The following is a 25,204-nucleotide window of genomic DNA, read 5'->3' as shown; positions in this document are numbered from 1 at the left end:
CATCTCTGTGAAATGTCCAGAATAGGGAATCCATAGAGACAGAGAGTAGACTGGTGGTTGCCAGGCGCTGGGGGAGGGGGAGGATGGTGGCCACAGTGGCTGCTTAAAGGGTATGGGGTTTCTGGACGATCCAGTGGTTAGGACTCTGCGCTTTCACTGCCGAAGGTGCGGGTTCAACCCCTGCTCGGGGAACCAGGGTCGCACAAGCTGCGCGGCAGAGCCAAAAAATAAAAATAAAGGATATGGGGTTTCTGCTGAGGTGATGAAAATGTTTGGGGACATTTTCAGGCAATGGTTGCGCAACAGCGTGGATGGACTAAATGCTGCTGAATTGCACATTAAAATGGTTAATTTGTACGTGACTCTCACAGAAATAAATTATCTTTTTAAAAATCCAAATTCTTGGGCTTCCCTGGTGGCGCAGTGGTTGAGAGTCCGCCTGCCGATGCAGGGGACATGGGTTCGTGCCCCGGTCCGGGAAGATCCCACATGCCGCGGAGCGGCTGGGCCCGTGAGCCACGGCCGCTGAGCCTGCGCGTCCGGAGCCTGTGCTCCGCAACAGGAGAGGCCACAGCAGTGAGAGGCCCGCGTACCGCAAAAAAATCCAAATTCTTCCCCTTAGTCTACAGGGCCCTGCATAACCTCAGCCCCGGCCATCTCTCCAACTATTTCGAATGTCATCCCCACCCATTCACCGTTTAACTGGTATTCGTTACACTGGACATCACAGGTGAGCCATCAAGGAGATCTGCGTTCCAATCCTGACTTTGCACAATCCACGTACCTCAGTTTCCCCAACTTTTAAATGAAGGAGTTGGGTTAGTTGACGAGCGGAAGATGCAAATTCAATTCCTTAGAGCCACACTGTCTAATATTTTAGCCAGTAGCCAAGTATGACTGTTTAAACTTTAATTCTAATGAAATGGAATCATAAGTCCAGTCCCTTAGTTGGCCACATTTCTAGTACTCCACAGCGACACGTGGCTAGCGGCTACCATATTGGACAGCACAGATGAAGAACAGTCCTATCACCGTAGAAAGTTCTACAGGACAGTGACCAGACAGGTGACATAAATGAACGATGCCTTCTAGATGGAATGGGAGCTCCTCGACTATAAGGGCTGCGTCCCCAGCACCTACAACAGTGCCTGGCACACAGAAGGTGCTCAACTAGATATCTGATGAATGCATCGGCAAATGTCACTGCAGCCACTTGTCACTCCCTGGACCAGCCCGGCTGGCCTCCAAAGAGAAGTCGAAAATCCAGATTTTAATACTAAACCTTCCAGACCTTGAAGAAAAGCTCAAAAATTATTAAAGCACGGGGCTGGCCAAACAGATATGCTCCCGGGCTGTATGTGGCCATGAGATACTGGTTTACAGCCTCTGGATCAGGAGGTAGCAAAGATTCCTTCCACGTGTGCATCAGGACGGGAAGCTCCAGGACCCTGCATGGAGAAGCCAGCAGGGCACAGAAACTCTACAACCTCCCATTCACTCCCCCAGGGGCTTGCAGAAGAGGTACAGGAGGAAGGAGCCAATTACATTTTTTCCCCTTTTAAATGTGTGCTCAACACAGAAACCATGTGCAGAGCCCCAGGTGAAATTAATATTCCAATTCAAGCCTCTCTCAGTGAGGAAGGTATAGCCCCGCCACCGTCTGAGAATGCTAAGAACTCCCAAAGAATCCCTTTGAAAGGAGTGAATGAGCAAATGAATAAAGAGGGGGACAGAGGCAGGTGGAGAAGAAATATCTGGATACCAAAGCCACCGCCAGGATATACTGTACACAAGGCCACTGCGGCTGTGGCTAGTGGCCCCGTGGTGGAGGACCCCGCACCAAACCTGCTGACCAGGAGTCAGGCCAGAGACTATAAGGGACCACGTTTAAATCATAGACCCCCATAGGCAGGTCACCAGAAAAGGGCTCAGGGCATCTGGTGCCTCTGAGGAAGACCAGCAGGACATTATTACAGCAAGAAAAACTAAGAGGAGGACTTCCCTGGCGGTCCAGTGGTTAAGACTCCACGCTTCCACAGCAGGGGGCACTGGATGGATCCCTGGTTGGAAAGCCAAGATCCCACATGCCACACGGCACAGCCAAATTAATTAATTAAAATAAATAAAAACTTCCTTTAAAAAAAAAGAAAAAGAAAAACTAAGAGGAAAGGGGACCAGGTCCACCGCCTCCCAGCTGGGGGTTCAGGCAGCCCCACCCTCCATCCCACCGATCACAGCACAGCCTTCCTGAATCCAGGAGCAAAGACGTTCCTCTCTCCCCACCCCATCACTCCTTCGTTAGTCAGACTCATCACTGACCAGAGGCCACTCATCACCCATCACAGGTCAGAGGGCTGTTAGACGCTTCGCTTTTTAATCCTTGTTGAGGCCCCTCTGCCTGCAGCCATCTTTCTCCAAAGCACTTGTGATGGCTTTAAAATATATCTGCAAATTCCTTGACACTCTTCCGATCATGAGGGGGAGGAGTCAGGTTCCCCTTCCCTCGATTATGGCTGGCCTCCGGTGAATAAAATGTACTTGGATGTGACCCTGAACGACTTCCGAGGTTGGGTCGTGGCAATGGACTGAATACATCAATGAAAAGCATATTAAAATGGTTTTGTGGAAAAAGCATGTATTTTTTATATATTGGCATCCAATAGGAGATCATACATTCTGGCTATGCAAGAAAATTCTACTAACCCTAGAAAAATTATAAAATCCTATCACTAAAAAGAAATATGTTGGTAGTAGCACTATTCACAATAGCCAAAGCATGGAAACAACCTAAATGTCCATCGACACATGAATGGATAAAGAAGATGTGCTACATATATACAATGGAATATTACTCAGCCATAAGAAAGAATGAAATAATGCCATTTGCAGCAACATGGATGCAACTAGAGATTATCATACTAAGTGAAGTAAGTCAGAAGGACAAATACCATATTATAGCACTTACATGTGGAATCTAAAATACGGCACAAATGAACCTACCTATAAAACAGAAACAGTCTCACAGACATAGAGATCAGACTTGTGGTTGCCAAGGGTGAGGGGAGAAAGAAGGATGGACTGGGAATTTGGGGTTGCTAGATGCAAACTACTATATTTAGAACGGATAAACAACAAGGTCCTACTGTACAGCACAGGGAACTATATCCAATCTCCTGGGAAACCATAATGGAAAAGAATATTTTTCTAAATGTCTCTATGTGTAAAACTGAGTCACTCTGCTGTACAGCAGAGGTTGCACAACGTTGTAAATCAACTACACTGCAATTTTTTTTAATTTTTTGAATTAAAAAAAGAAATGTGTTGATATCAGTAAAAGTTCGCACAGGGTCATCATAAAAGTCATCAGTTAAAATCTAAAATGTTAAGGGAATCCGCCAAGCGACACCTCTGATCAGTTCTATTGCTTGTGACTCGTCATTTATGTTAGGATGTGACCCACCCAACGCTGTGAAATTCACACTCTCACCGCGATTTCTGTGTGCAGATGTGCGCTGCCGCTGGCGGGTAGCATCAGAGATGTTTTCGCCTCTGACACCCAGGACCCCAACCCTAAGCCAGGTGCAGGACAATTGAGATCATTTCTGAGACAGTTTTGATTGGCAGTGGGAGGAAGAGCCTCTCACACTGGTAATTACTGGCAGATGGCATCCGCTGTGTCTGACAGCATTAAAGCAAGAAAGAGGGGTTAAAAAAACGCATGCAACTCTGCCCTCCATGAGCTCAGCCTAGAGGAGAGATAAGGCATGTGGCATTTTCTAGATTTTAGTCAAGCACACAGAATGCCAAAGGCTTTCCAAGGAGGGGCGGCCACTGCCAGGCAAGGAAATGTGAGAAGCCTTCCCAGGACTTCACTGGGACACTTGCAAGTGACAGGAACCCAACTCAAAGTAGCCTGAGGGGAAAAATAATGTATTGGGTCTTGTACTGGGGAAATTCAAGATAAAGCTCGTACCAGAAGCAGCTACTTTTGGGTACTCCAGTATGGTCACAAGGAAACTCTCCCCCTCTCCCCCTCTCGGCTCTGTTTTCCCCCATGTTGCTTCATTCTCACACAGATCCAGAATGGTAGGTAGCTGCCTTTTTTTTTTTTTTTGCGCACCGGACTGTGCGGCTTGAGGAATCTGAGTTCTCGGACCAACCAGGGATTGGCCCCAGGCCCCCTGCAGCGCAAGCGGAGAGTCCTTACCACCGGACTGCCAGGGAATTCCCCGGTAGGTGGCTTCTAAAATGATCTCCAGTATTCTCCACCTGACGGCATTCATGGCTTTGCGTGGTCCCCTCCCCTCGAGTAAATTCCTTCTGAGCAATATCTTACCTCAGTGTGGAAGGGCGATCCCTTCTGTGATTAGGTCACAAGAGACTGTCAGTGCCTTTGGTGAAGCCACTCTCCTCCATATGGAGAGGACCACGTGTCAAAAAAGCCAAGGCCCTCAATCTAAGAGCCCACAAAAACTGAATCCTGCCAACAACCATGTAAGCACAGAAGCAGACTCTTCCCTGGTCCAGCCTTCAGATGGGAGCCCAACCCTGGCTAACACCCTGAATGCTGCCTTGTGAGAGATCCAGAAGCAGAGCTAACCTGTGCCTGGACTCCTGACCCACAGAAACTGTGAAATGATACATGTGGGTTGTTTTAAGCCATCAGTTTTTGGCAATTTGTTACACAGCAATAATAACCGCTACATTCAGGCTCCCATCCTCCCAGCTTAGCAACTGCAACAGAAAAGGAAGCCCTCCCCCACCCCTCCCCGTGCTTGCAACAAACATCCCAGAGCTGGCTCTCATTGGCCCAGCTTGGGTCATGTGCCCAAGCCTGAGCCAATCCTTGAAGCCTAGGAGATGAGCTGTTCTGATTGGTCAGGCACAAGTCATGAGCCCACCCGTGGAGGAGGAAGAGGAGAAAGTTAGCAATACCCAGACCACAAAGCAGGGGAACAATGGTTCCCCAAAATAAAATCAGGGTGTTATTCTCAGAAAAAGGTAAAAAAATAGCAGTCAACCACTATCATATCGCAAGATCTGGTATGAAGCGATGTGGAAGAAGAGATGAGAAAAACCACAAAAATGAGCACCAGGGCATATAGTAGGTGTTCAACTAAACACTCAATGGCTGGAGAAGAGGATTTAAAAGGGCTAACGTTTATTACAGACCCATGTGGATTTAAGCACTGTGTTGAATTCTTACACAACATCTCCCTTAATCCTGACAACATCCCAAAGAGTAGGAGCTCCTACTTTCCCCCTTTCACAGATGAACATGCTATGGCACAGAGAGGTTAAGTAACTCACCCAAGGTCACAGAGCTAGCAAGTGGTGGAGCTGGAATTTGAACTCAAGCAGTCTGCCACCTGAGTTCATGCCCTTAATTTCAGAGATCTGCTTGAAACAGTTTGTGAGAGCAGCCAGAGGAGCAAAGAATATCTAATCAACCAGTGAGAGATAGAAAGCTGACAGGAGATGCTATAGAAGTTCATTCCCTCACTCTAACACTTATTAAACACTTTCACAAGGAAAGATGGGGACCATGTGACGCAACCAAGGAGGCCTGGAGCCGCAACTAAGGAGCCTGCCTGCCGCAACTAAGACCCGGCACAACCAAATAAATAAATAAATAAATATTTAAAAAAAAAAAAAAAAGATGGAGAATAAGAGGAGGTAGGGAACCTTGCAGGATGGGAAAGACTGAAAAAGAAATTCCAGCAGCTTCCTCCCTCATGTTGCCCTCCACGCTACAATGAAGAAAAGCAGAATTTAGTCGCCCTTACATAACGACCTGAGATGACAGGCAGACTGATCAGGTAGGAATATGAGGCCACTTTGGAGCGTGTGTGAGTGAAGCTGGTGCAAACAGTAAAGCCAAAACCTCCGCCCCCAACACTTTTCCTCTTGAAATATACAGACCCTCTTAACAGCTCAGCCCGTAAATTTAAGAGAAAAACACTTTAACTGGGCTGGGCGTGGGGGGGAGAGTGGGTGGAAGGAGAAAAAAATATCATAGGGAAATTAAAAATTCATCATAAATTCATGGTGCTCCCTAAAGAGCCTCTTGCATTAGGAAGAAATGTGTTTGTGGTAAGTGCTATGCAGGCACACACTGGGGGACAGAGATGTCTCTCTTCTAAGACTGAAGCTTCCGGAAGCTAGAGAAATGCCATGAGTAGATGGGCTGGCACTCCAAGTCCTTTGGGGATCAGCCACAGCTGGAACCACTGGGAATGGAGCCTTGGGCAGCATCGGCAAGTCCTTGCCATCAAGGAGCAGCAGCTCTCGGCAAGAGGCCTGGGTTCTGAGAACCAGCCCTCCTCATCCCCGTTTCTCTGTTAACTCCGCTTCTTCAAGCGTCAGTCCTTTCATCCACTATCACTCAGTCACACCCTGTCTTTCCTCAAATGTCTGCAGATCCTGGTTGGATGCTGATTTCTGCACAGTGTTCCTGCTGGGCAGGATGGCCATTTGCAAATCTTTCTAAACCTCCTTTCTATGTCTGGGAAATCCTCCATCTTCTGAGGCAGTGGAAAATCACTAAATACACCTTGATATTTCCCTGCCATGGAATACCATGCAGCAATTCAAAAAAATAAGATAGTTCTAGGGACTTTCCTGGTGGTCCAGTGGTTAAGGATCCACCTTCCAACGCAGGGGACGTGGGTTCAATCCCTGGTCGGGACTAAGATCCCACATGCCGTGGGGCAATTAAGCCCGCGAGCCACAACTACTGAGCACCCGGGCCACAACTAGAGAGCCCACTGCCGCAACTACAGACCCCACGTGCTCTGGAGCCCATGTGCCACAGCAGAGGATCCCGCATGCCACAACAAAGATCCCGTGTGCTGCAACTAAGACCTGACACAGCCAAAAATAAAATAAACAAAAAAATAAGATAGTTCTATATGTACATGGATATTGGGGAACAGACACGATGTATACTATTAAAAGCAAATTTAGGGCTTCCCTGGTGGTGCAGTGGTTGAGAGTCTGCCTGCCGACACAGGGGACACGGGTTCGTGCCCCGGTCCGGGAAGATGCCACATGCCGCAGAGCGGCTGGGCCCGTGAGCCATGGCCGCTGAGCCTGCGCATCCGGAGCCTGTGCTCCACAACGGGAGGGGTCACAACAGTGAGAGGCCCGCGTACCGCAAAAAAAAAAAAAAAGCAAATTTAAAACATTATATTATATATATATATATTTCCTACAAGGAAAAATACACAGCAAACTGATAAAGAGTAGTTACCTTTTGGAAAGATATGAAATTGTTCAAAAGGGACTTCAGATTTATCTCTCATATTTTTTAAACCACTTTCACATCGTTTTCTTTTTTTATTTATTTATTTTTGGTTGCATTGGGTCTTCGTTGCTGCACACAGGTTTTCTCTAGTTGCGGTGAGCAGGGGCTACTCTTCATTGTGGTGCACGGGTTTCTCATTGCGGGGGCTTCCCTTGTTGCAGAGCACGGGCTCTAGGTGCCACGGGCTTCCGTAGTCATGGCACATGGGCTCAGTAGTTGTGGCGCACGGGCTTAGCTGCTCTGCAGCATGTGGGATCTTCCCAGACCAGGGATCAAACTCATGTCCCTTGCATTGGCAAGCAGATTCTTAACCACTGTGCCACGAGGGAAGTACCCACTTTCACATCTTTGACAGAGATAATGTTATGCAGTCACCAAAACTGCCTTCACTCAGAAAAACTGTATTTCCCAGGTTCCCACCTTAGGAGGCAGAATAAAATCACACACACACACACACACACACACACACACACACACACACACACAGAGTATGATTATAAAAGATCCTGACTGTTTACACCTTCTCTTCAAATGCCGTGCTATCCCTGATAGGGTATTCATCACCAGCTACCAATTATCCCCCCAATATCCATCCTCTCCTTTTTCCAGAGTAACAGAACTTTTGATTTTTAGCCACTTCAAATTAAGGCTGCATTTCCAAGCTTCCCTGGTGGCGCAGTGGTTAAGAATCCGCCTGCCAACGCAGGGGACATGGGTTCGAGCCATGGTCCGGGAAGATCCCACATGCCGCGGAGCAACTAAGCCCATGTGCCATAACTACTGAGCCTGTGCTCTAGAGCCCGCGAGCCACAACTACTGAGCCTACGTGCCACAACTACTGAAGCCCGCGCGCCTAGAGCCCGTGCTCCACAACCAGAGAAGCCACCGCAATGAGAAGCCCGTGCACCGCAAGGAAGAGTAGCCCCCGCTCGCCTCAACTAGAGAAAGCCCGCGCGCAGCAACGAAGACCCAACGCAGCCAAAAATAAATAAAAATTTAAAAAATAATAAAATAAATTAATTAATTAAAAGAAAAAAAAGACTGCATTTCCCAGATTCCCTTGCAGCTAGATGCGGCCATGTGACTTAGTCGCAACCAATAGGATATAAGTGGAAACATCATGGGGCTGCTTCTAGGACTCTTCTGTAAAAGACAACTGATGCATACCCTTTACCCTTTCTTTATCTGCACCCCAATCCCGGTGCCTAGAATGAAGATGCGATGGCTGCACCGGTACCTGCCATTTTACACCATGAGGACAAAGACCTCAACCTTGAAATGGTAAAAGCAAGCACAGGTCCAAGAGGATTTCACGGAACAGAGACAACCTACAGTCCTGGGCTTCTGAGCTCTAGAATCTGGCTTGGGAGGGAAATAAACTCCTACTTTTTAAGCCATTACTTTTTTTTTTTTTTTTTTTTTGGCCGCACCGTGCAGCTTTTGGGATCTTAGTTCCCTGACCAGGGATCGAACCCGTGCTCTCAGAGTCCTAATCACTGGACCATCAAGGAATTCCCAAGCCATCACTATTTTATTTCTCTATCTTTCACTGTTTCATTTGCAACAAATATGCCCATCACACCACATCCAGTCTTCCTTTCTCCCAGTGAAACACCAAGCAGCATCTCTCCTGGGTCTGAGTTCCACGCACCTTAGCCCCCGGCACCAGCAAAGCACAGCAGCAAATTCAGAGGGTCTCCACTAAGGCATTCTCACCAGCCCCAACAGGGACCCAGAAACCCTAAGAGAAAGCACTGGGCTCTCTACTTAAAAATCGGCATTGTTGTGGCTGAAATGTCTCAAACATTCCTGGTTTCCTCCCTTTAAGTCCCCACCAACTCCTTTCCCACCACCCCACCAGTACCACCCACGTCATTCCTTCACTGAGGTCAGTAGTCCAGCCACACCTTTCTCCACACTAATAAAATAATATAAAGGCATGTGTGTGAAGGGATGCAGTTGGGGTGGGCAGTGTAAGAGGCAGCATGGAGTGAGGGTTAAGATCCAAACTACCTGGATTAAAACCCCAGCTCCACCACTCGTTAGCTACATAGCGTTGTTTAACCTCTTGGTGCCTCTACTTCCCCTTCTTTAAAATGGGTATAATAATAATACCCACACACCTCTCAGGCTTGTTGAGAATATGTGTAGCTATATTAGAACTGTGACTGGCACACAGAAAGCACTATATAAATATAGCTATTTTATACACATAGGAGACTTTTGGTTGGTTGTTTATATTAAAATGGCATTGCACAGGGTAAATTACCCTGACACTCACTTTTCTCCTTGACAATAAGCCCCGGTCATCCCTCCAGGACAAGGGATGTCCAACCCACTGTTTTTAACCGCTACCTGGTGGTCCAAGCACGGAAATACCACCATTTAGTCCAGAACTACTTTACTGATGAAAAGTTAGGGTTTTTTCTCTTTTTTACCACCACAGACAATGCTGCTATAAATATCCGTGAACATACAACCTTAACAGTGGTGCTTTTTATTTCTAGAAAACATAGGATTCCCAGATGTGAGACTGCTGGGTCACAGATCAAGTTCTCTTTTCATATATATTAGCAAATTACATTCCAAATAGTCCATGTTTTCAACCAAAGCAACTAAGACATGTGTGAGATCACTGGACTGGATCAGAGGTCACACGTACAAAACAGAAGCCCCAGGAGATTGGACAGCAGCCAAGAGAGAACCCACAAAAGGGCGGGAGGGGAGGGGTGAGTGTTGACTCCTTGGGGGAGGGGCACCAGAGGTGTCAATCCAGGCATGAGGGCTCTTCTGACCTGGCGGGAGGGAGGAGGGTCCCCACCTCACCTGGTAGCCTGTCACAGTAAAATTTTCTTCCTTCTGCTGGAAGCACCCAGATTTTCCTCTGGGAAATCATCCCTTGCCTATCTCTCTGGCAAGCGGCTTCCAGTTCCAGCTCCAGAGACACTTAAGTGTGACTCATCGGCTGCAGGATTCCATCCCCACAGCCACCGTCTCTAGTTGAGAGGTCAGCACACAACCCACACTAGTCCAGTAAAAGTCGGTCCTGGGATTCTTGCTGGGACAATTAAGAAAGAGACATTTGATTTCTGCTGGACAATTAAGAAAGAGACATTTGATTTCTGCTGGTCAGAGGAATGTCTAGAGCCAACTGTGGCCAACTTTGCCATAAGGTGGAGACAGCCTGTCTGAGAATGAGGTGAACACAGGGAAAAAGAGAACCAAGAGACAGAGTGAGAGCAGAAGTTCTCATTAGGAGAGTAAGCCCCTGGATCCAGCCATGCCTGAAGCTGTTTCCTCCTTAAGCGTCCCACCTTCAGGGACTAGTAAGTTCCCCATTTTGTCCCTTGCAACTGTGAGAATCCAGATTTAATCCACTGACATACCTTTGCATTTGACACATCACCTCCATGAGTGCTCTTAAAATCTTAAATCTGGAAACTTAAAATATCACAGACTTGGGCGTCACAGATAAAATAGAGAAGGATACGTTCATCTTTAAAACAACCAAATAGGAAAAAACACAAGGTCATAAAAGAGATCCACTGATTGGAGTCTTTCTGAATATAACATAACTACGCAGTAGGTTCCTTTAATACTAGTTCCCTCCAGCAGCATCCCTCCAAGGGGTCTTCTGAGCTGTGAGCCATGGAGCTTTGCCTGCAGAGTAAAAACTATCTCCCACACACGTGCTACTATTTTTAAAACGCTACATAAATGCTACTGTAATTACCAAAACCCACTCGTTCAAGAGCATTACTGAATTGATGGCAACTTTCAATCAATATGTTTTTCTTTTTTAACCAAGGGATAACAAACCCACAATTCTTCTCGTTCAGACGAGCTGGATAATTTTTTTGACATTAAAAGCGGGTACTTGTCTTGACCATATGGTGCTATAAACACACATTTACATGACCAGGGCTTGACCATTTAAAGCAAACTTTGTCTTTAAAAGAGCCAGACAGTAGGTAATTTATTTAGGCTTTGCAGACCATAGGATCTGTCACAACTACCCAACCCTGCCCTTGTTGTGAGAAAGCACCCATAGACAATAAGTAAACAAACAGGCATAGCTGTGTTGCAATAAAACTTTATTTACACAAACAGGTCGAGGGCTGGATTTGGTCCATGGACCATAGCCTGGTGATGCCCGATTTAATGTGTACAGAAAATAACAAGCAACAACACAGGAGCCAAGGCCAGCACAGGGTCAGATGGAATTTACACGTCTCTCAACTGTTGTGGAATTGGATGGAGAAAATAGAATTTGATTGACACACAACTTTTCACCTACACACCTACTAAATGAAGCAAGTACACCTGCACTGGCAACGTGACAATAATAAATTATGCCAGCACAACCACATCATGAAGACAGGAGGAATTTTTTTCTTAGAATATTAGTGGTTCCAGCAAGAAAAATGAACCCCAAGCTAAATCTGACAGCCCACAGCTCAGATCCAACCTCCTCCTCCACGTAGTTACAGGGGCAAAGAGTACATCTGAGCCCTGGTTTCCTCGACTGTCCTACCAACATTATTAATAACTGCCCCCATTTATTGAGCACTTACTATGTGCTGGGTACTTGCTAAGAAGCATTTGCATCTATTGTCTCATTGGATCCTCTTAACTTTACTCTCCTTAATGATGTCGCTATGTCCATCTCACAGATGCAGAAACACGGGCTCGTCCATCCCAACCTTCTCCCCAGAGCTGTTGGGAAGAGCACATAAAAGGCAGAAGCCCAACTCACAGGTATAAGTTCTGTTTGCTAATTCCACCACTAACAAATATTGATTTGGCCCCCAAATCAATACAGGGGTAGGCATATAGTTGGCTCCCGATAAATAGTTATTGCACGAATCTATCAATCAGCAAACCCCATAGCACAACTTTCAAACTACACCCCAAATCTCACCACTTCTCACCTCCTCTCCAGCTGCCACTCTGATCCAAGCCCCCATCATCCCTGCCTGGACTATTGAGTAGCCCCTTGGGGCTCTCCCTGCTTCTGCTCCCATAAGTGAGAGCACCGTCTCCTCTGCTCAAACCTGTCGATGGCTCCCACCTCACTCGGAGCAAAAGCCACAGTCCTTTTCAGGGTCTGGTCCCTAACCTCATCTACTACTCAGCCCAGACTCACTGGTCTCCTTTCTGTCCTTGAACCTGCCAAGCACCTTCCCACCTCAGGGCCTTTGCACTGGCTATTCCCTCTACTTGGAACACTCTTCTCTCCGACAGCCCCCTGGCTGGCTCCCTCACCTCTTTAGGTCTTTGCTCAAATGTCACCTTTCTGAGTGACACCTGCTCTTTCAAATGGCAAAACATCCCTCCCCAGCACTCCCTGTCTGCTCCCCTGCTTCATGTTCCCCCAAAGCACTTATGACCATTTAATAAACAGTGTATTTTAGTTATTTAACTATTTCAGTCTCTGTCTCCCTGCGCCTTAATGCTAACCCCACAAGGAGAGGGGCCTTTGCCTGTCTTGTTCCTGCTGTATCACCAGCTCCAAGTACAGTGCCTGTCACAGCACAGGTGCACGAGAAAACACGTGTCCGTGAACTAACGCAGAATGAAGGAGGAAGCAGACTGGGGTGAGGTTTCGAAGATCACCAGCAGGGGATGCAGGGTCCGTTTTACAGATGGGGAAGCTGAGTCTCAGAAAGGTCAAGGAGCCACACCAGCGCTCCCAGATCTTCCAGTTTGTTGAGAGAAGCCAGAAACCTGGATACTAACATCTCCCACTTTTTAGATGCTGGTAACTGACAAGAGAAGCCTGCAGACCAGATATGGCCCAAAGGCAGCCAGCGGCTCTCCACTGGCCTGGCAAGTTCCTCTGCACTGCCACCCTAGAAACAACTTTTTCCTGGCAAAACAACATCTTCCATCTACACCATGCCCCGCCCCTTCCACTCCCCCTGCCGTCTCGGAGCAGACTGCAGGAAAACAAGGTCCCCTCCCACCGGGCCACTGCTTCCTCATCCCTCTGCCCCGGTGTTCCCATCCCCACTCACCTGCCCCCATCAGCTCACCCGGGAGAGCCTGCAGCAGCAGATGACACAAACGCAGAGGAACAGAGCAATCCAAGGATATAAACCCAACGACAAGTAACAGGGCACAGAGAGGACCGGGCAAACAAAGGGAGCCAGGGATTCTGAGAGCCAGGAGACCAGGCAGGGCCAGTCCGGCACTCCAGAGTTCTGGGAAGAAAACCAGGACCCTCCAGCAGGCCCACGGTGTCAGCCCCGCGAGCCAGGGCTGCAGCCGCAGCAGCATTTTTATGTGTCCATTTGCTCCGATGCACTAAGAGCCCTGGTGGGAGGCATTCCAAGCACAAAGCAGACATCAGAGGCGCAGTATTTACTGAGTCACCCTTCCGAGGCGCTGAATCCTGGGCTCTGAAGCGCAGCCATGGTGAGTTAGGTCCCCCAACAGGTTAATTTAGGTTAACGCCGCAAAACAGCCAGGCTCAGAAGCCCCGGGCAATTCTAGACTCTCCATCCCCCTCAGTAATAAAATACAGCAAATCCAACTGGACTCTACTGATTTTTTTATGTCACTATTTTGGGACCGAAACATAAGGAGAGGGTATTAATCGGTTCAGGAGTCACATGCGCACACCCACTGAGGCCCCAGGTGGGATGAACAAGAGAAGATGATGGAATTCCACTCCAAAGCACCTGGGCTCCTTTCCCGCCTTCCCCTGGCAGAGATGGGGCATCAGGGGTCCATCCGGCCCCTGAGTTTCCAGGAAGATGCAAAACAAGCACCCAGATGGAGAATAAAAGTGACAACGAGTGACCCTGCTTTACTTCTCCCGGTAGCGCTATCACCACCTGACATTAAATTATGTATTTGTTTGTCCAATGTTTTACGATTGTCTCGCTCTGCCAGAATGACAGCTCCTCAGAATGGGGGATATGTCTCTTCTGTTCCCTGCTGTGTCCCTAGTGCTGAGCGCTGATTAATACATGCCTGTTGAATGAATGAATGGGTGAGTGAGTGAGTGAGCTGGGATCTCTTGATCACATGCTGTGTGCCAGGCACTGTGCAAAGAACCTTGCAAGGATTCAAATTCCTCCTGCCTGGGACACCCTTCTCCGGGCTGGCTCTGGTCTGATCACATTTAGGTCTCAGATAAGATAAAGGCCACCTTCTCCAAGAAGTCTTCCTGGATCACCTAGACCTTCCCCATCAGATTGCTTTGTCTTGAGTATGAAGAGTGTAAATTACTGCCTGAGACTTTCCTGCTTATGCATTTGCTGGCTTCCTTTCCCTCGCTCCATCACACCAAACTTGCCCTATAATGCAAGCCCCTGAGGTCACAGGCACCTAAGCCTGAGGGTGGGGAAACTGAAGCAAAACTCCAGGACGAGGAGGTGCCTTAGGGGCAGGGGAGACAGGAGTCAGAGATTCTGGGGAGGAGACCCTGCCTTGCTACTCATGGCCTGTGCTGTCTTAAGCAAGTCCCTGAGTTCCTCTGAATCTCGGTGCTCCCATCTGAGAACACATTGGAGCCCTTAACCTCTCCCTGGGTGGCAGGGAAGAATCCAGGGAAATCCTGAAGTGAGAAACCACTTGGGAGGCAGCAGAGGGGCCGTTATCCTTCTCTTTACAGGTCTGACTGATGCAGAGAAGAGCTCATCAGCCCCTCCCTTCCTGCCTGCCCTCTCTCCTGAGAAACCACAGGCCCCGCAGGACAGCACCCCTCTCACCCCCGCCATCACCCTGCTGGTGTCTCCCAACCTTGTGATGAGATCAGCAGAGGATCAGGGCCTGCTGTAGACTGAATGCTTGTGTCCCCCCAAAATCCATCAGTGGAAAGGTGACCCCCAATGTGATGATGTTAGGAGGTGGGGCCTTTGGGAGATGATTAGGTCATGAAGATGGAGTCTCATGATGGGATCAGTGCCTTTATAAAAGAGGCCCCAGAGAGCGCCCTCATCCCTTCCACCAAGTGAGGACACAGTGAGAAGACGGGCATCTATGAACCAGGAAGAGGGTTCTCATCAGAATGTAACCATGCTGGCACCATGATCCTGGACTTCCCAGCCCCCAGAACTGTAAGGAATAAATGTCTGTTGTTTATAATCTACCCAGCCTCTGGTACTTTGTTATAGCAGCCTGGATGGACTAAGACAGGGCCCATTCTACAGATGGGGAAACTGAGTCTTGGAGAGGCCAAGGGGCTAGAAGGGGTTAGATCAGATCTCCCAGTTTCTCAAGATAAGCCAGAAACCTGGCTGGTTATATTGACATCTTCCACTTTTTAAATGTTGGCAACTGAGAAGCCCTCAAGCCAGACATGTTCCAAAGGCAGCCAGCAGCCTTCCACATCGGCTCAATTTCCCAAAACGGCAAGCCCTGGATGGACCTAGAGATGATCATACTAAGTGAAGTAAGCCAGACAGAGAAAGACAAATATCATATGATATCATTTATATGTGAAATCTTTTAAAAAATGATACAAATGAACTTATTTATAAAATAGAAATAGACCCACAGACATAGCAAACAAACTTGTGGTTACTAAAGGGGAATGGGGTGGGGGGGGAGGGATAAATTAGGAGTTTGGGATTAGCAGATACACACTCCTATATATAAAACAGATAACCAACAAGGACCTACTGTAGAACAGAGGGAACTATGCTCAATATTTTGTAATAACCTGTAAGGGAAAAGAATCTGAAAAAGAATATACATATATACACCATATACATATATGGTATAACTTTGCTGTACATCTGAAACAAACACAACACTGTAAATCAACTATACTTCAATTTAAAATTTAAATTTTAAAAAATTACGTAATACTGGGGCTTCCCTGGTGGCGCAGTGGTTAAGAATCAGCCTGCCAAAGCAGGGGACACAGGTTTGAGCCCTGGTCCAGGAAGATCCCACATGTTGCAAAGCAACTAAGCCCATGCACCACAACTACTAAGCCTGTGCTCTAGAGCCCGCAAGCCACAACTACTGAGCCCACGTGCTGCAACTACTGAAGCCCACGTGCCTAGAGCCCATGCTCCGCAACGAGAAGCCACCGCAATGAGAAGCCCGTGCACTGCAAGGAAGAGTAGCCCCCGATCGCCGCACTAGAGAAAGTCCGCACGCAGCAACGAAGACGCAATGCAGCCAAAAATAAATAAATTTTCAAAGATGATTTAAAAATAAACTTTTAAATCCTAGAAAACATCAAGTGTTAATAAAACAATATTTTGGACCAAAAAAAACACCAAACCCCTCCTTGTCGATGCACCCCTGGACCCTAAGCCGACTTTAGAGGGGACAAAATTCCCCAAAACGGTTTCTCAAAAAAGACCCAGCTCTGCCCACAACTTGAAACACATCCCTGGACCCAAATTAGTCTCAGAATCCATAAGCTGCCCACAAAACTCAGTGCCTACAAACGCAGAGAAGGTAGCAGCAAAGAGCCCCGACTCTGAGACGGTTACACTGTGGGTTCACATCCACGGCCCATCCCTTTGCAGCTGTGTGACCTTGACAGGTCACGGTGCCTCTCTGGGCCTCAGTTTCCTCATCTGTAAAATGGGGCAAACACAAGTCCTTACCCCACGGGAGCCACTGAGGACTCAATGAAGTAAAATCAGCAAAGGGCTTAGAACGCACAGTATGTGTAGATCGGGGTTAGTTGCAGTGTTGCTTCTGATTCTGAGCCTCACTGACGCGGGAGAACCAGCGCAGGAGACCAAATGGAAAGGAGGGGGGTGTCTGCCTGCCAAAGCCTCACCCTTTAACGTAACCGTCTAATCCCTCGAGGGCACAGAACTCAAAGGACTCCTAGTTGCCTGCAGAGCTGACTCCAATCTGTCTGATTTCTATGGCTGGAAACCTTAGCTCGCATTTATAGGTGTATCTGTTGCAAAGAGAGAGCAGAAAGGAAGTGAGAGGGACTCCATAACCACCCACCATCTTGGAAGGTCAGTCTGGCTTGTCCAGGAGTCTGTCCACACAGTTCTGCGCAAGGCTGTGGAGGGGAATCTGGCTGTGAGGTGGTGCGTAAGGCACAGACCAGCACCTGGGCTGGAATCCTGACCCTGTGTGACCTCAGGCAAGTTATTTGGCATCTCTGGACCTCAATATCCTCATCTGTAAACTGTGAATAGTGAGGGTGTCCATTTGCCAGAGTGGTGAGTATTTCACCCTGTTCATACGAGGAAATGCCTGGGATGGTGCCCACAACACAGGGAGCGACTTCAGAAGCATGCGTGTCCATCATCACCCCATCGTCCCATCACCATCACCACCATCAACATCACATCACCATCATCATCATCACCATCATCATCACCATCACATCACCATCAAATCACCATCACATCACCATCATCATCATCACCATCATCATCACATCACCATCATCACCATCACATCACCATCATCACCATATCACCATCACCACCATCATCACCATCACCATCATCATCACCATCACATCACCATCATCACCATCACCATCATCATCATCATCACCATCACATCACCATCATCACCATCATATCACCATCATCATCACCATCATATCACCACCATCATCACCATCACCATCATCATCATCATCACATCACCATCATCACCATCATATCACCATCATCATCACCATCATATCACCACCATCATCACCATCACTATCATCATCATCATCGTGATGATTTGCTACCTGCCTTTCTGAGTTGACATTTGCTATTTTAGCCACCCCCCAGTGGCTGCCTGTCTCTTGACCTTGGGCTCCTTAAATGAAGTCACAGTCCTCTAAAGGACCAGACAGTAGAACTCCTTGACCAGAAAGGCTCCACTGTGTAGGGTGAGAAAGTCCTGGGCAAGCAGTTTTTAAAAAACGGAGAAATTGTGAGAGCCACGGGCCCTAGTCTGACACCAGTTCACCGTGTGACCCTGAGCGAGTCACTTCCCATGCCCAAGTCTCCTCTGCCACCTGCAGGGGGAGCTGTTGGAGGAGATGCTTTAAGACACTTCTTGCTCTCCAAGTCCACTCATTTACTCTGGGGAAGAGGTGGTGGTACCACGACCACCCCATCATGCTGCCTCTCGTGCCAGGGTGCCTCCGTCTCCCCACTGTGATGGGAGGCGATGCATCTGCTGAATCCCGTCGCTTCAAAGGGAACTGCACCCTCTCCATCCCCATTCAATTTCTGAGCCAGGAGAGAAGAAAGGAGGTGCCCATCCGCACACAACGTAGGGGGCACAAGGCCGCTGCAAGGGCTTTGCTGACCCAGAGACCACCCTCCCCGACTTCACACCCACCCACAAGCGAGGGCTTTCTTGTGCTCCCTTGGACCATGGCAACCACCACGCTCATTACTGGCTTCAAGCATCGCAGCTCATGCAGAAGCCTCATGCCTCCCAAGTTCCCTGCATCCAGGGCAGGGGCGGGGCAGGGACGAAATGATTTACTCTGGGAACCTCAACGGTCCGGCCATTAAATCACCCAGGGGGAGGCGACAGCATTGGTACACGGCTCCCCGCCAACCCCAGTGCCACCTCTCTGAAAAGAAACACCACCCATGGGCACCCCACACACACATCACTGTTGCAACGAGAAAGAAATATACCACACACCACGCCAAGGTGCCAGGAACGGCTAAGAGCATCTCTGCCTTGAAGCCAAAGTCTCACCGCTCCCTCCAACTAGCAGGCTCTGTCGCTCACAAGGACCCTCTGTCGGGGGCTCTCCACCCACCCTGACTTTATAGACCTTGAGCATAATGGGTCAATGGAGCAAGGCGCGTCCATTTTCCCCAGCAGGGACAGTAACAGCGCTGCTGATTTGCAAAGCCATAGCAGGCACAAAAGTGGCTTGAATAATAGGGGCCCCCTGGTCGCCAAGCTGAGGGATTTGTGCTGACTCTTACCAAGTACAGTTCCATATGTTTAAGCGCTTGCAAGGCTGAAAGAAATACACCCACCACACTCTTTACCATGGCAGCTACCCACGCGGGAGGGGGGAGGGGGCACAAAGCAGACAGTCCCTGTGTGTGATGGGGGACAGATCGCGTCCTTCCTCGCCTCTGAACTCTTCCAGCCCCTCTCCGGGAGCCTTAGCCAGACGTGGTCGGGAAATCATGGCAGAAATTATCCAGAAAATCCAACCAGCTCTGAAGGATGCTCTAGCTCATTCCTCCGAACCTTTCAACCAACGGCAGGCAGTTAAGTACCTTTCAGGAATTTCAGCCCTGTTTTTTTTTTCCCCCCAGCTCTCCTAACTGGTGCTAAATATAGAGTTATCAAACTGTCGTCTCTTTGTGTCCCTGGTGGGGGCCGGTGAAAGGCTTCCATGTGCTCGCAAGGACCTGGCGACGGCACTGGGGACTCTGCTCTAGCAGCACCTGCCAGTAGGAGCTGCCCAGCTGAGACCCTCCCGGAGAGACTCTGGAGCCGGGCCAGCACCAGGTTTCCGGGGTGGCATACCTTCCCAACCAGGACTGGGCCGCCCAGAGCCAGGCACAAGCTCTTCTGTTGCTAGGGAAGGGGGGAACGGAGGGTTCAAATGTTCCCTTAACAAAGCTCGAGGCAGGCAGCTTCTCTGAGAGATTTCCGATATTCACTTAGGAGCACTGACCCCCGTGCAGGGACAAAATCAAGACAAAACTGCAATTTTCCAGTCCAAGGGACTGTGCACTATGGGGAACGGGCTCCAGGGCTTCAGCTAAGAGGAAACAGCCTCGACTCCAGCAACGCGGAGAGCAAAACAGCTATCAGAGCTGCTTATTAGACAAGCAGATTAAAGATTCATCCACGTCAAGCCCAGCACCGCTCTCTACATTGAGCCAAAGCTGAATGCCGATGGATGCCTCTGACAAAAGGCTTTCTCCGAGGGGAAGGCTTTATTAAGTATTTTGGGTCACTTAAGGGCATCTGGAAGGAAGACAGTATTTACTTTTTCCACGCAAATACGTCACACATTAAGTTGGCATACGAGGCTTGCTCCTAACTGCAACCCTCCAAGACAGTTAAAGCTGAAAAGTTACAGTTGTATTCTGCTGCTGCGTTCTGGGTGGCTGTGTGGTTTGTTTATTAAGAAGATGAGAAGAATCTTCTCAAGCAAAAGCTACCTGCTCCCAAATCACGGGTCCTGATGTTAACAGGTTTGGAGAACCGAGCTCTCCAGATGCACATGAATGGTGCTGGTGACTGTCCCGGTTCCTCTGAGCCTTCAGAATTTTCTCCGCGGCTTGGGGTGGGAGGCAGGGAGGAACTGGCATTTTAGGGTAAACGGCCTCTAGGACCAACGTGTAGCCACACCAAGCTGGTAGAAAGCTTTCCAAACTCCAGCGGAGACCCAAAATACCTGTTTTGCCTTTCCCACTCGCTAGGTTTCGGCGACAGCTGCGCCGGTGCCAGCGGGGAGCCCGGCTCCACGGTACCCAAGCAATGGCTCCGGCCAGTACCACGTTCCAGGCGGCCCTGCGCGCCCTGAACTGCCTGGCCGCCCTGGGGTCAGGGCGCTGGGGCAGCCCGCGTTTCCAGGAGGCGAGCAGCGGGCTACGCAGCAGCCGAGGGGAGGCCACTTGGGGAGGGGGCACCTTCGGCAGGGATGTAAAAGCAGGAGGGTGGGGAGGGGCTGCGGACCAGCGAGACGGCTCCGACCGAGGCGACCTCAAGGTGGGGCCCCGCAGGTGTCCTGGGAAAGCCGGCGGTGCGTCCGCGGGCATCAGGAAACCGGCAGAGGGGGCCCACCGACTCCCTGCCACCGCAAAACCGCCGCGGGAACCGGGTCCTGGGGGGACGCTGCCCCAAGGCGGGGCGGGGAGGAGACTCGGTTTCTGGAACCCGCCTGGTGAGGCTGAGCGCACCCGGCCGGTTGCCCCCCTTGCGCCCTGAACGGATCCGCAGGGGAGCCGGAGGTTTGGGGAGGAAGGCGGGCGGGCTCTCGCGTTGGGCAAAGGGGTACGGGCTGGAGACCCCTGGGTTCCCAGAGTCTCCCCAGATTTGTGCAAGTCCGGGAGACGCAAGCTACCGGGGACTTGAGAAGGAGGTGGCCGCCCCGTGCGGGAGCCAACTTTATGCGCGGCGGCCGGGGTCGGGGATGGGGTCCGGGGACGCGCGTTACCTGGGCACTGGAGCGCCGTCAGCGCCAGCAGGAGCCCGAGCGGCGGCGCCCGGCCCGGGGGCGGCATGGTCCTCGGCGCGCGGTGGGCCCGGCCCGCGGCTCCCGGGAGCGGCCCCCGCGGCTACGCTCGGGCGCCGGGCATGGCTCGCTCCCAGGGCGCCGCTCTTCCCCAGACGCAGGCGGCCGGCGCTGGCGGCGCTTCCCGGGCTGCGCCTCAGCGCGCTCTCTCGGGCTCGGCCGTGCGCGGCCGGGGAGCCGGGGGCCGCGGGGGCTCAGCGCCTGGCGCCCTGGCTGGCGGCCCCGCACTTGGCCCGACTTGCTCGGCCCCCGCCGCGGCCGCCGCCGCGGCTCCCGCGCCCGGGCGCCCGTCCCATCCCGGTCGCGCCGCCGCCGCCTCTGCCCGCGCCAGCTGCTGGCCGCCCCTCGAGCCAGCGAGAGAGTGAGCGAGCGCGCGAGCGCCTGGGAGGAGGGAGGCGAGGCGGGAGGGGGGAGGGGCCGGGGAGGCCGGGGGAGGGGCCCGCCGCCGGGAGACGGGGCACCAGGCGGCCGCCCGGCGATAGGCGGCGGGACGTGCCACTTCCCGGCGTCCCCGGGGGAGGGCGCCTGGCCGCAGAGGCCTGGGGAGCCCTGCGGGGGTGGTCAGGGCGTTGGCGGGGACCGGGACCGCCGGACGGATGACCTACTGGGCAAAGTGCGGACAGATCCGGGCGCGTTCGGGCCGTAGGCGGGAGTTCCCAAGGTCGCGGGATGAGGGAGACGGGGAGGGTCCTCGGAACGGGGCAGCGACGTCTGGAGGGGCGGTGTCTGCGGGGGACGGACTGGGAGACGGAGCGCAGCCCAGAGGTCCTGGGGTACATCTGGCACAGCTTGGGGGTGCCTGTGGGGAGGGGAGGACAGGGGTGGCCTCCGGGAGTCGGGGGCTACCTGAGGAGTTCCTACAGAGCCCTAGGATCGGGGCTGGGTGCGCTGGCTGGGCGCGGTCAGGGGTCCTGAGCGAGACCGATGGCGCCTCAGGGATGGCGCCCCACGGGTGGCGAGAAGCGGAGACCCTCGGGGGCCCTTCTTTACCCGAGCGAGAGGCCGCGCCTGCCCATTTCTCGCAGGCCCTAAGAGCGCGCGGAGGGAGGGGCGCGGGCCAGAGCGGTCCCCGGAACGGGTTCCCGGCGGCGCGGGGTCAAACAACGACCGCGCGGGGGTGTAGCAGAGGCGGGGATGGGGACCGGGTGGTCGGATTCCTCCAGCCCGTGGGCAGGGCCTCGGCGGGGGCCACAGTACCCGTTTTCCGGAAGTCCTAGATTCCCCCCCTCCCCCGGGCGTCCCAACCCCCAACCCGAGCTAGGCCACGGGGGCGAAATAAAATTGATGAAGCAGAAGCATGCTGGGCGCACGTGCGGACACCGCCCGCAGGCCTCAGATGCCTTGAAAGTTGCCCCACAGCCAGAAGAGCGGGGGCCTGGCGGGGGGGGAGGGGTCCACCTGCGTCGGAGTCTTTGCTCTGCCCCCAGCCCCATCATAACAGCCACTGGCTCCAGAGTCTCGGTTCTCCGTGAAAACAGTGGGTCAAACTCTTTGGAAACAGTCAATAAGGCAGCGTACGGAGGGTGAGGCAAAGACGAATTTGGGGAAGACTTCAGAGTCATGGAGTCCTGGCAGAGAATCCCGGCTCTGCCACTCTAGCTGTGCCCTGGAGGGAGTCATTGAACCTCCCCAGCCTCAGTCTCCCCATCTGAGAAATGGAAGCCATTGCAGCATCTGCCTGGTGTCCCAGAACACGTATGTAAAGCCCCTGACCTATGAAGTAAGAGCTCATGTAAAGGGATCCGCTGTCCACATTATCATTCTCATCATGATGGTCATTATTATGATGTATCTGGTTTTCCTCTGTGGGCCCAGCGCGCACATCAGAACAATCCTCTGCCCCTCCCAGCTGGCCAGGAGAGATTGGAGTGGGGGGGGGGGCGGACAGGGCATCTGCTTCATTAGTACAGACAAGCTCATTAGCAGAGGCGGTACTCAGCTCTTCCTAGATAAAAGAACGAAGAAAGAACTCGGGGCAGGTGGCCAGTCGCAGGCCCAGGTTGATTGGAGACATAAAGGGATTTTCCCCATAAGCTAATAGACTCCCTTTGCAAGGAACCCATGCCCTGGCTGAGCCCCCTTTGGGCTCAGAGCCTGGGATGCAGGGAGAGCCACATGACAGGCTGGACGGTGGGCGGTCTCCTTGGGACTGGGGTGGCCTTGCACGGGGCCCACCTGTCCCCTCTCTGTGACCATCTCCCCTTTCTTGGGATCCTGCGTGCCCAGCTGCCAAAGCCACCTCTTCTCTGTCCCACTTATTCGTTCATAAGTATTTGCTGAGTGAGCACCTACTGCGTGCCAGGCCCGTGTGCGGTGATGGCAGGGGTGAGTTCTCTAGCTCATAAGAGGGGAAAACCCAAACTCAAGGGATCTCGAGGGACAGCCACCGCAGGGGCACAAAGTAGGAGTGACCCACGGTGCCCCAGGCATCTTGACTAGGCAGCAGGGTTGGGGGAGGGGCTGTGGCCAAGGAGGAGAAGTCATTTTCTAGCAGGGGTGCATGGGGAGGGGTTGAATGGGTCCCGTGAGTCCCCAGGCCAAGGGTCACATGGTATCCCAGTGACGACAGACAGTGATCGCCTGCCTCCGCCCACTCAGGACCACCCTGTCGCACCCCACAGAGCCACCCGCTGCGTCTGCACCCCAGCCGGCCCCACCTCCCTAAGGATCCTGGGCTCGCCCTCTTCCCACCTCTACGTCTTTGCTCTCGCTGTCTCCTACTCTTGGCCCAGCCTTCTGGGGTCTTCCCGCCGCGGCCTCTTCTCCCTTCAGATCTCAGCTCAAATGTGGTCTCCTCAGAAAGGCCTTTCCAGACCACACCACCTAAAACAGACTCCTCCACACAGCCCACTCCCTCTGGAGCCCCGCTCACGTATTGTTCTAAGTCCTGCTGTTCAGGAGCTGAGGTAGACACGGTTCCCCCACTCCCTGATCCAGGCTGACGATGGTGGAACCAGAGGCTGAGAAGAAGGATCTGGTTTTGAAGGTGGCTTTTCCATGCCCGGGCTGTGTGACTTTGGACAAGCCCCTAACCCTCTCTGAGCTCATACGTCAGTAGAGATGAGAACTCCAGCCCTGCCTCAGCCTATCCCGCGGTTGGGTGAGAATTTCTGCATATTAATCAGGCCCCTGAGTCTCTATCTAATGGGAGTATTTCAGGGGTTATTCTGAGCAGAAAAGGCCTTCCTGGATCCTGAAGGTGCGCGGGCAAGGCGGGAGGGACTGGCAGTAGCGACCTAGGAGATCCCAGGCCTCCCACCCCATCCCCCCACCCAGCAAATCCCGGAATCTCACCCCCAGCCTGCTGGCCTCAGAGCTTGGGGCAGGATCATAAGAATTACACAGTTCAAACTCTCCCCTTGTGTACAGATGGGGAAACTGAGGCCAGGAATGGTCCTGCCCTACGTTCTGTAAATGTGGGGAGGCAGATCCAACTAGGAGCCAGCCTCGGCCCCCGGCCCAAGGCCCTCTCCTCCGGGCTAGGCTCCCCCAGGCCCCACCACCGCCTACCTACCCGGCAGCCGCACCCAACGCGGGCCCTCTGGCGCCCTTCCCCGCCCCGCCGCTCTGCTCCAGCTCAGCCCACGCGCCCGCCGGGCAACAAGCGTAGAGCGACATTGCCATCTCGTGGCTGTCGCTGGCACTACGGGCCTGGCCTGAGCAGCGGAAGAAAGACTGCGGAGAGGTCGGGGGCAATGGGGGCACTAAGCAGAGAGATTTCCCCACCA

At 51.7% G+C, this 25,204-nt stretch overlaps 1 protein-coding gene across 3 annotated transcripts in view; it reads right to left on the bottom strand.

Annotated features, from left to right (window-relative positions):
* TMEM132B (transmembrane protein 132B) overlaps positions 1-25,204 on the bottom strand; it is a 409,658-nt gene that overhangs the window by 363,124 nt on the left and 21,330 nt on the right. The window contains exon 1 of one of the 3 annotated variants that reach the window (XM_067701185.1): positions 22,082-22,144. The exons of 1 other annotated variant lie outside the window; for it this stretch is intronic. In XM_067701185.1, the coding sequence (XP_067557286.1) occupies position 22,082 (1 nt within the window). In that variant the 5' untranslated portion in view covers positions 22,083-22,144. Of the gene's footprint in view, positions 1-21,398; positions 21,751-22,081; positions 22,145-25,204 lie in introns of those variants that run through there. One more of the 3 variants, XM_067701184.1, reaches the window with a different exon arrangement.

Source organism: Pseudorca crassidens, chromosome 12, assembly GCF_039906515.1.
Source record: "Pseudorca crassidens isolate mPseCra1 chromosome 12, mPseCra1.hap1, whole genome shotgun sequence".
Taxonomy (NCBI): Eukaryota; Metazoa; Chordata; class Mammalia; order Artiodactyla; family Delphinidae; genus Pseudorca; species Pseudorca crassidens.
Note: the sequence above shows the minus strand (reverse complement) of the source record. Positions and strands in the feature narration are given on the sequence as shown.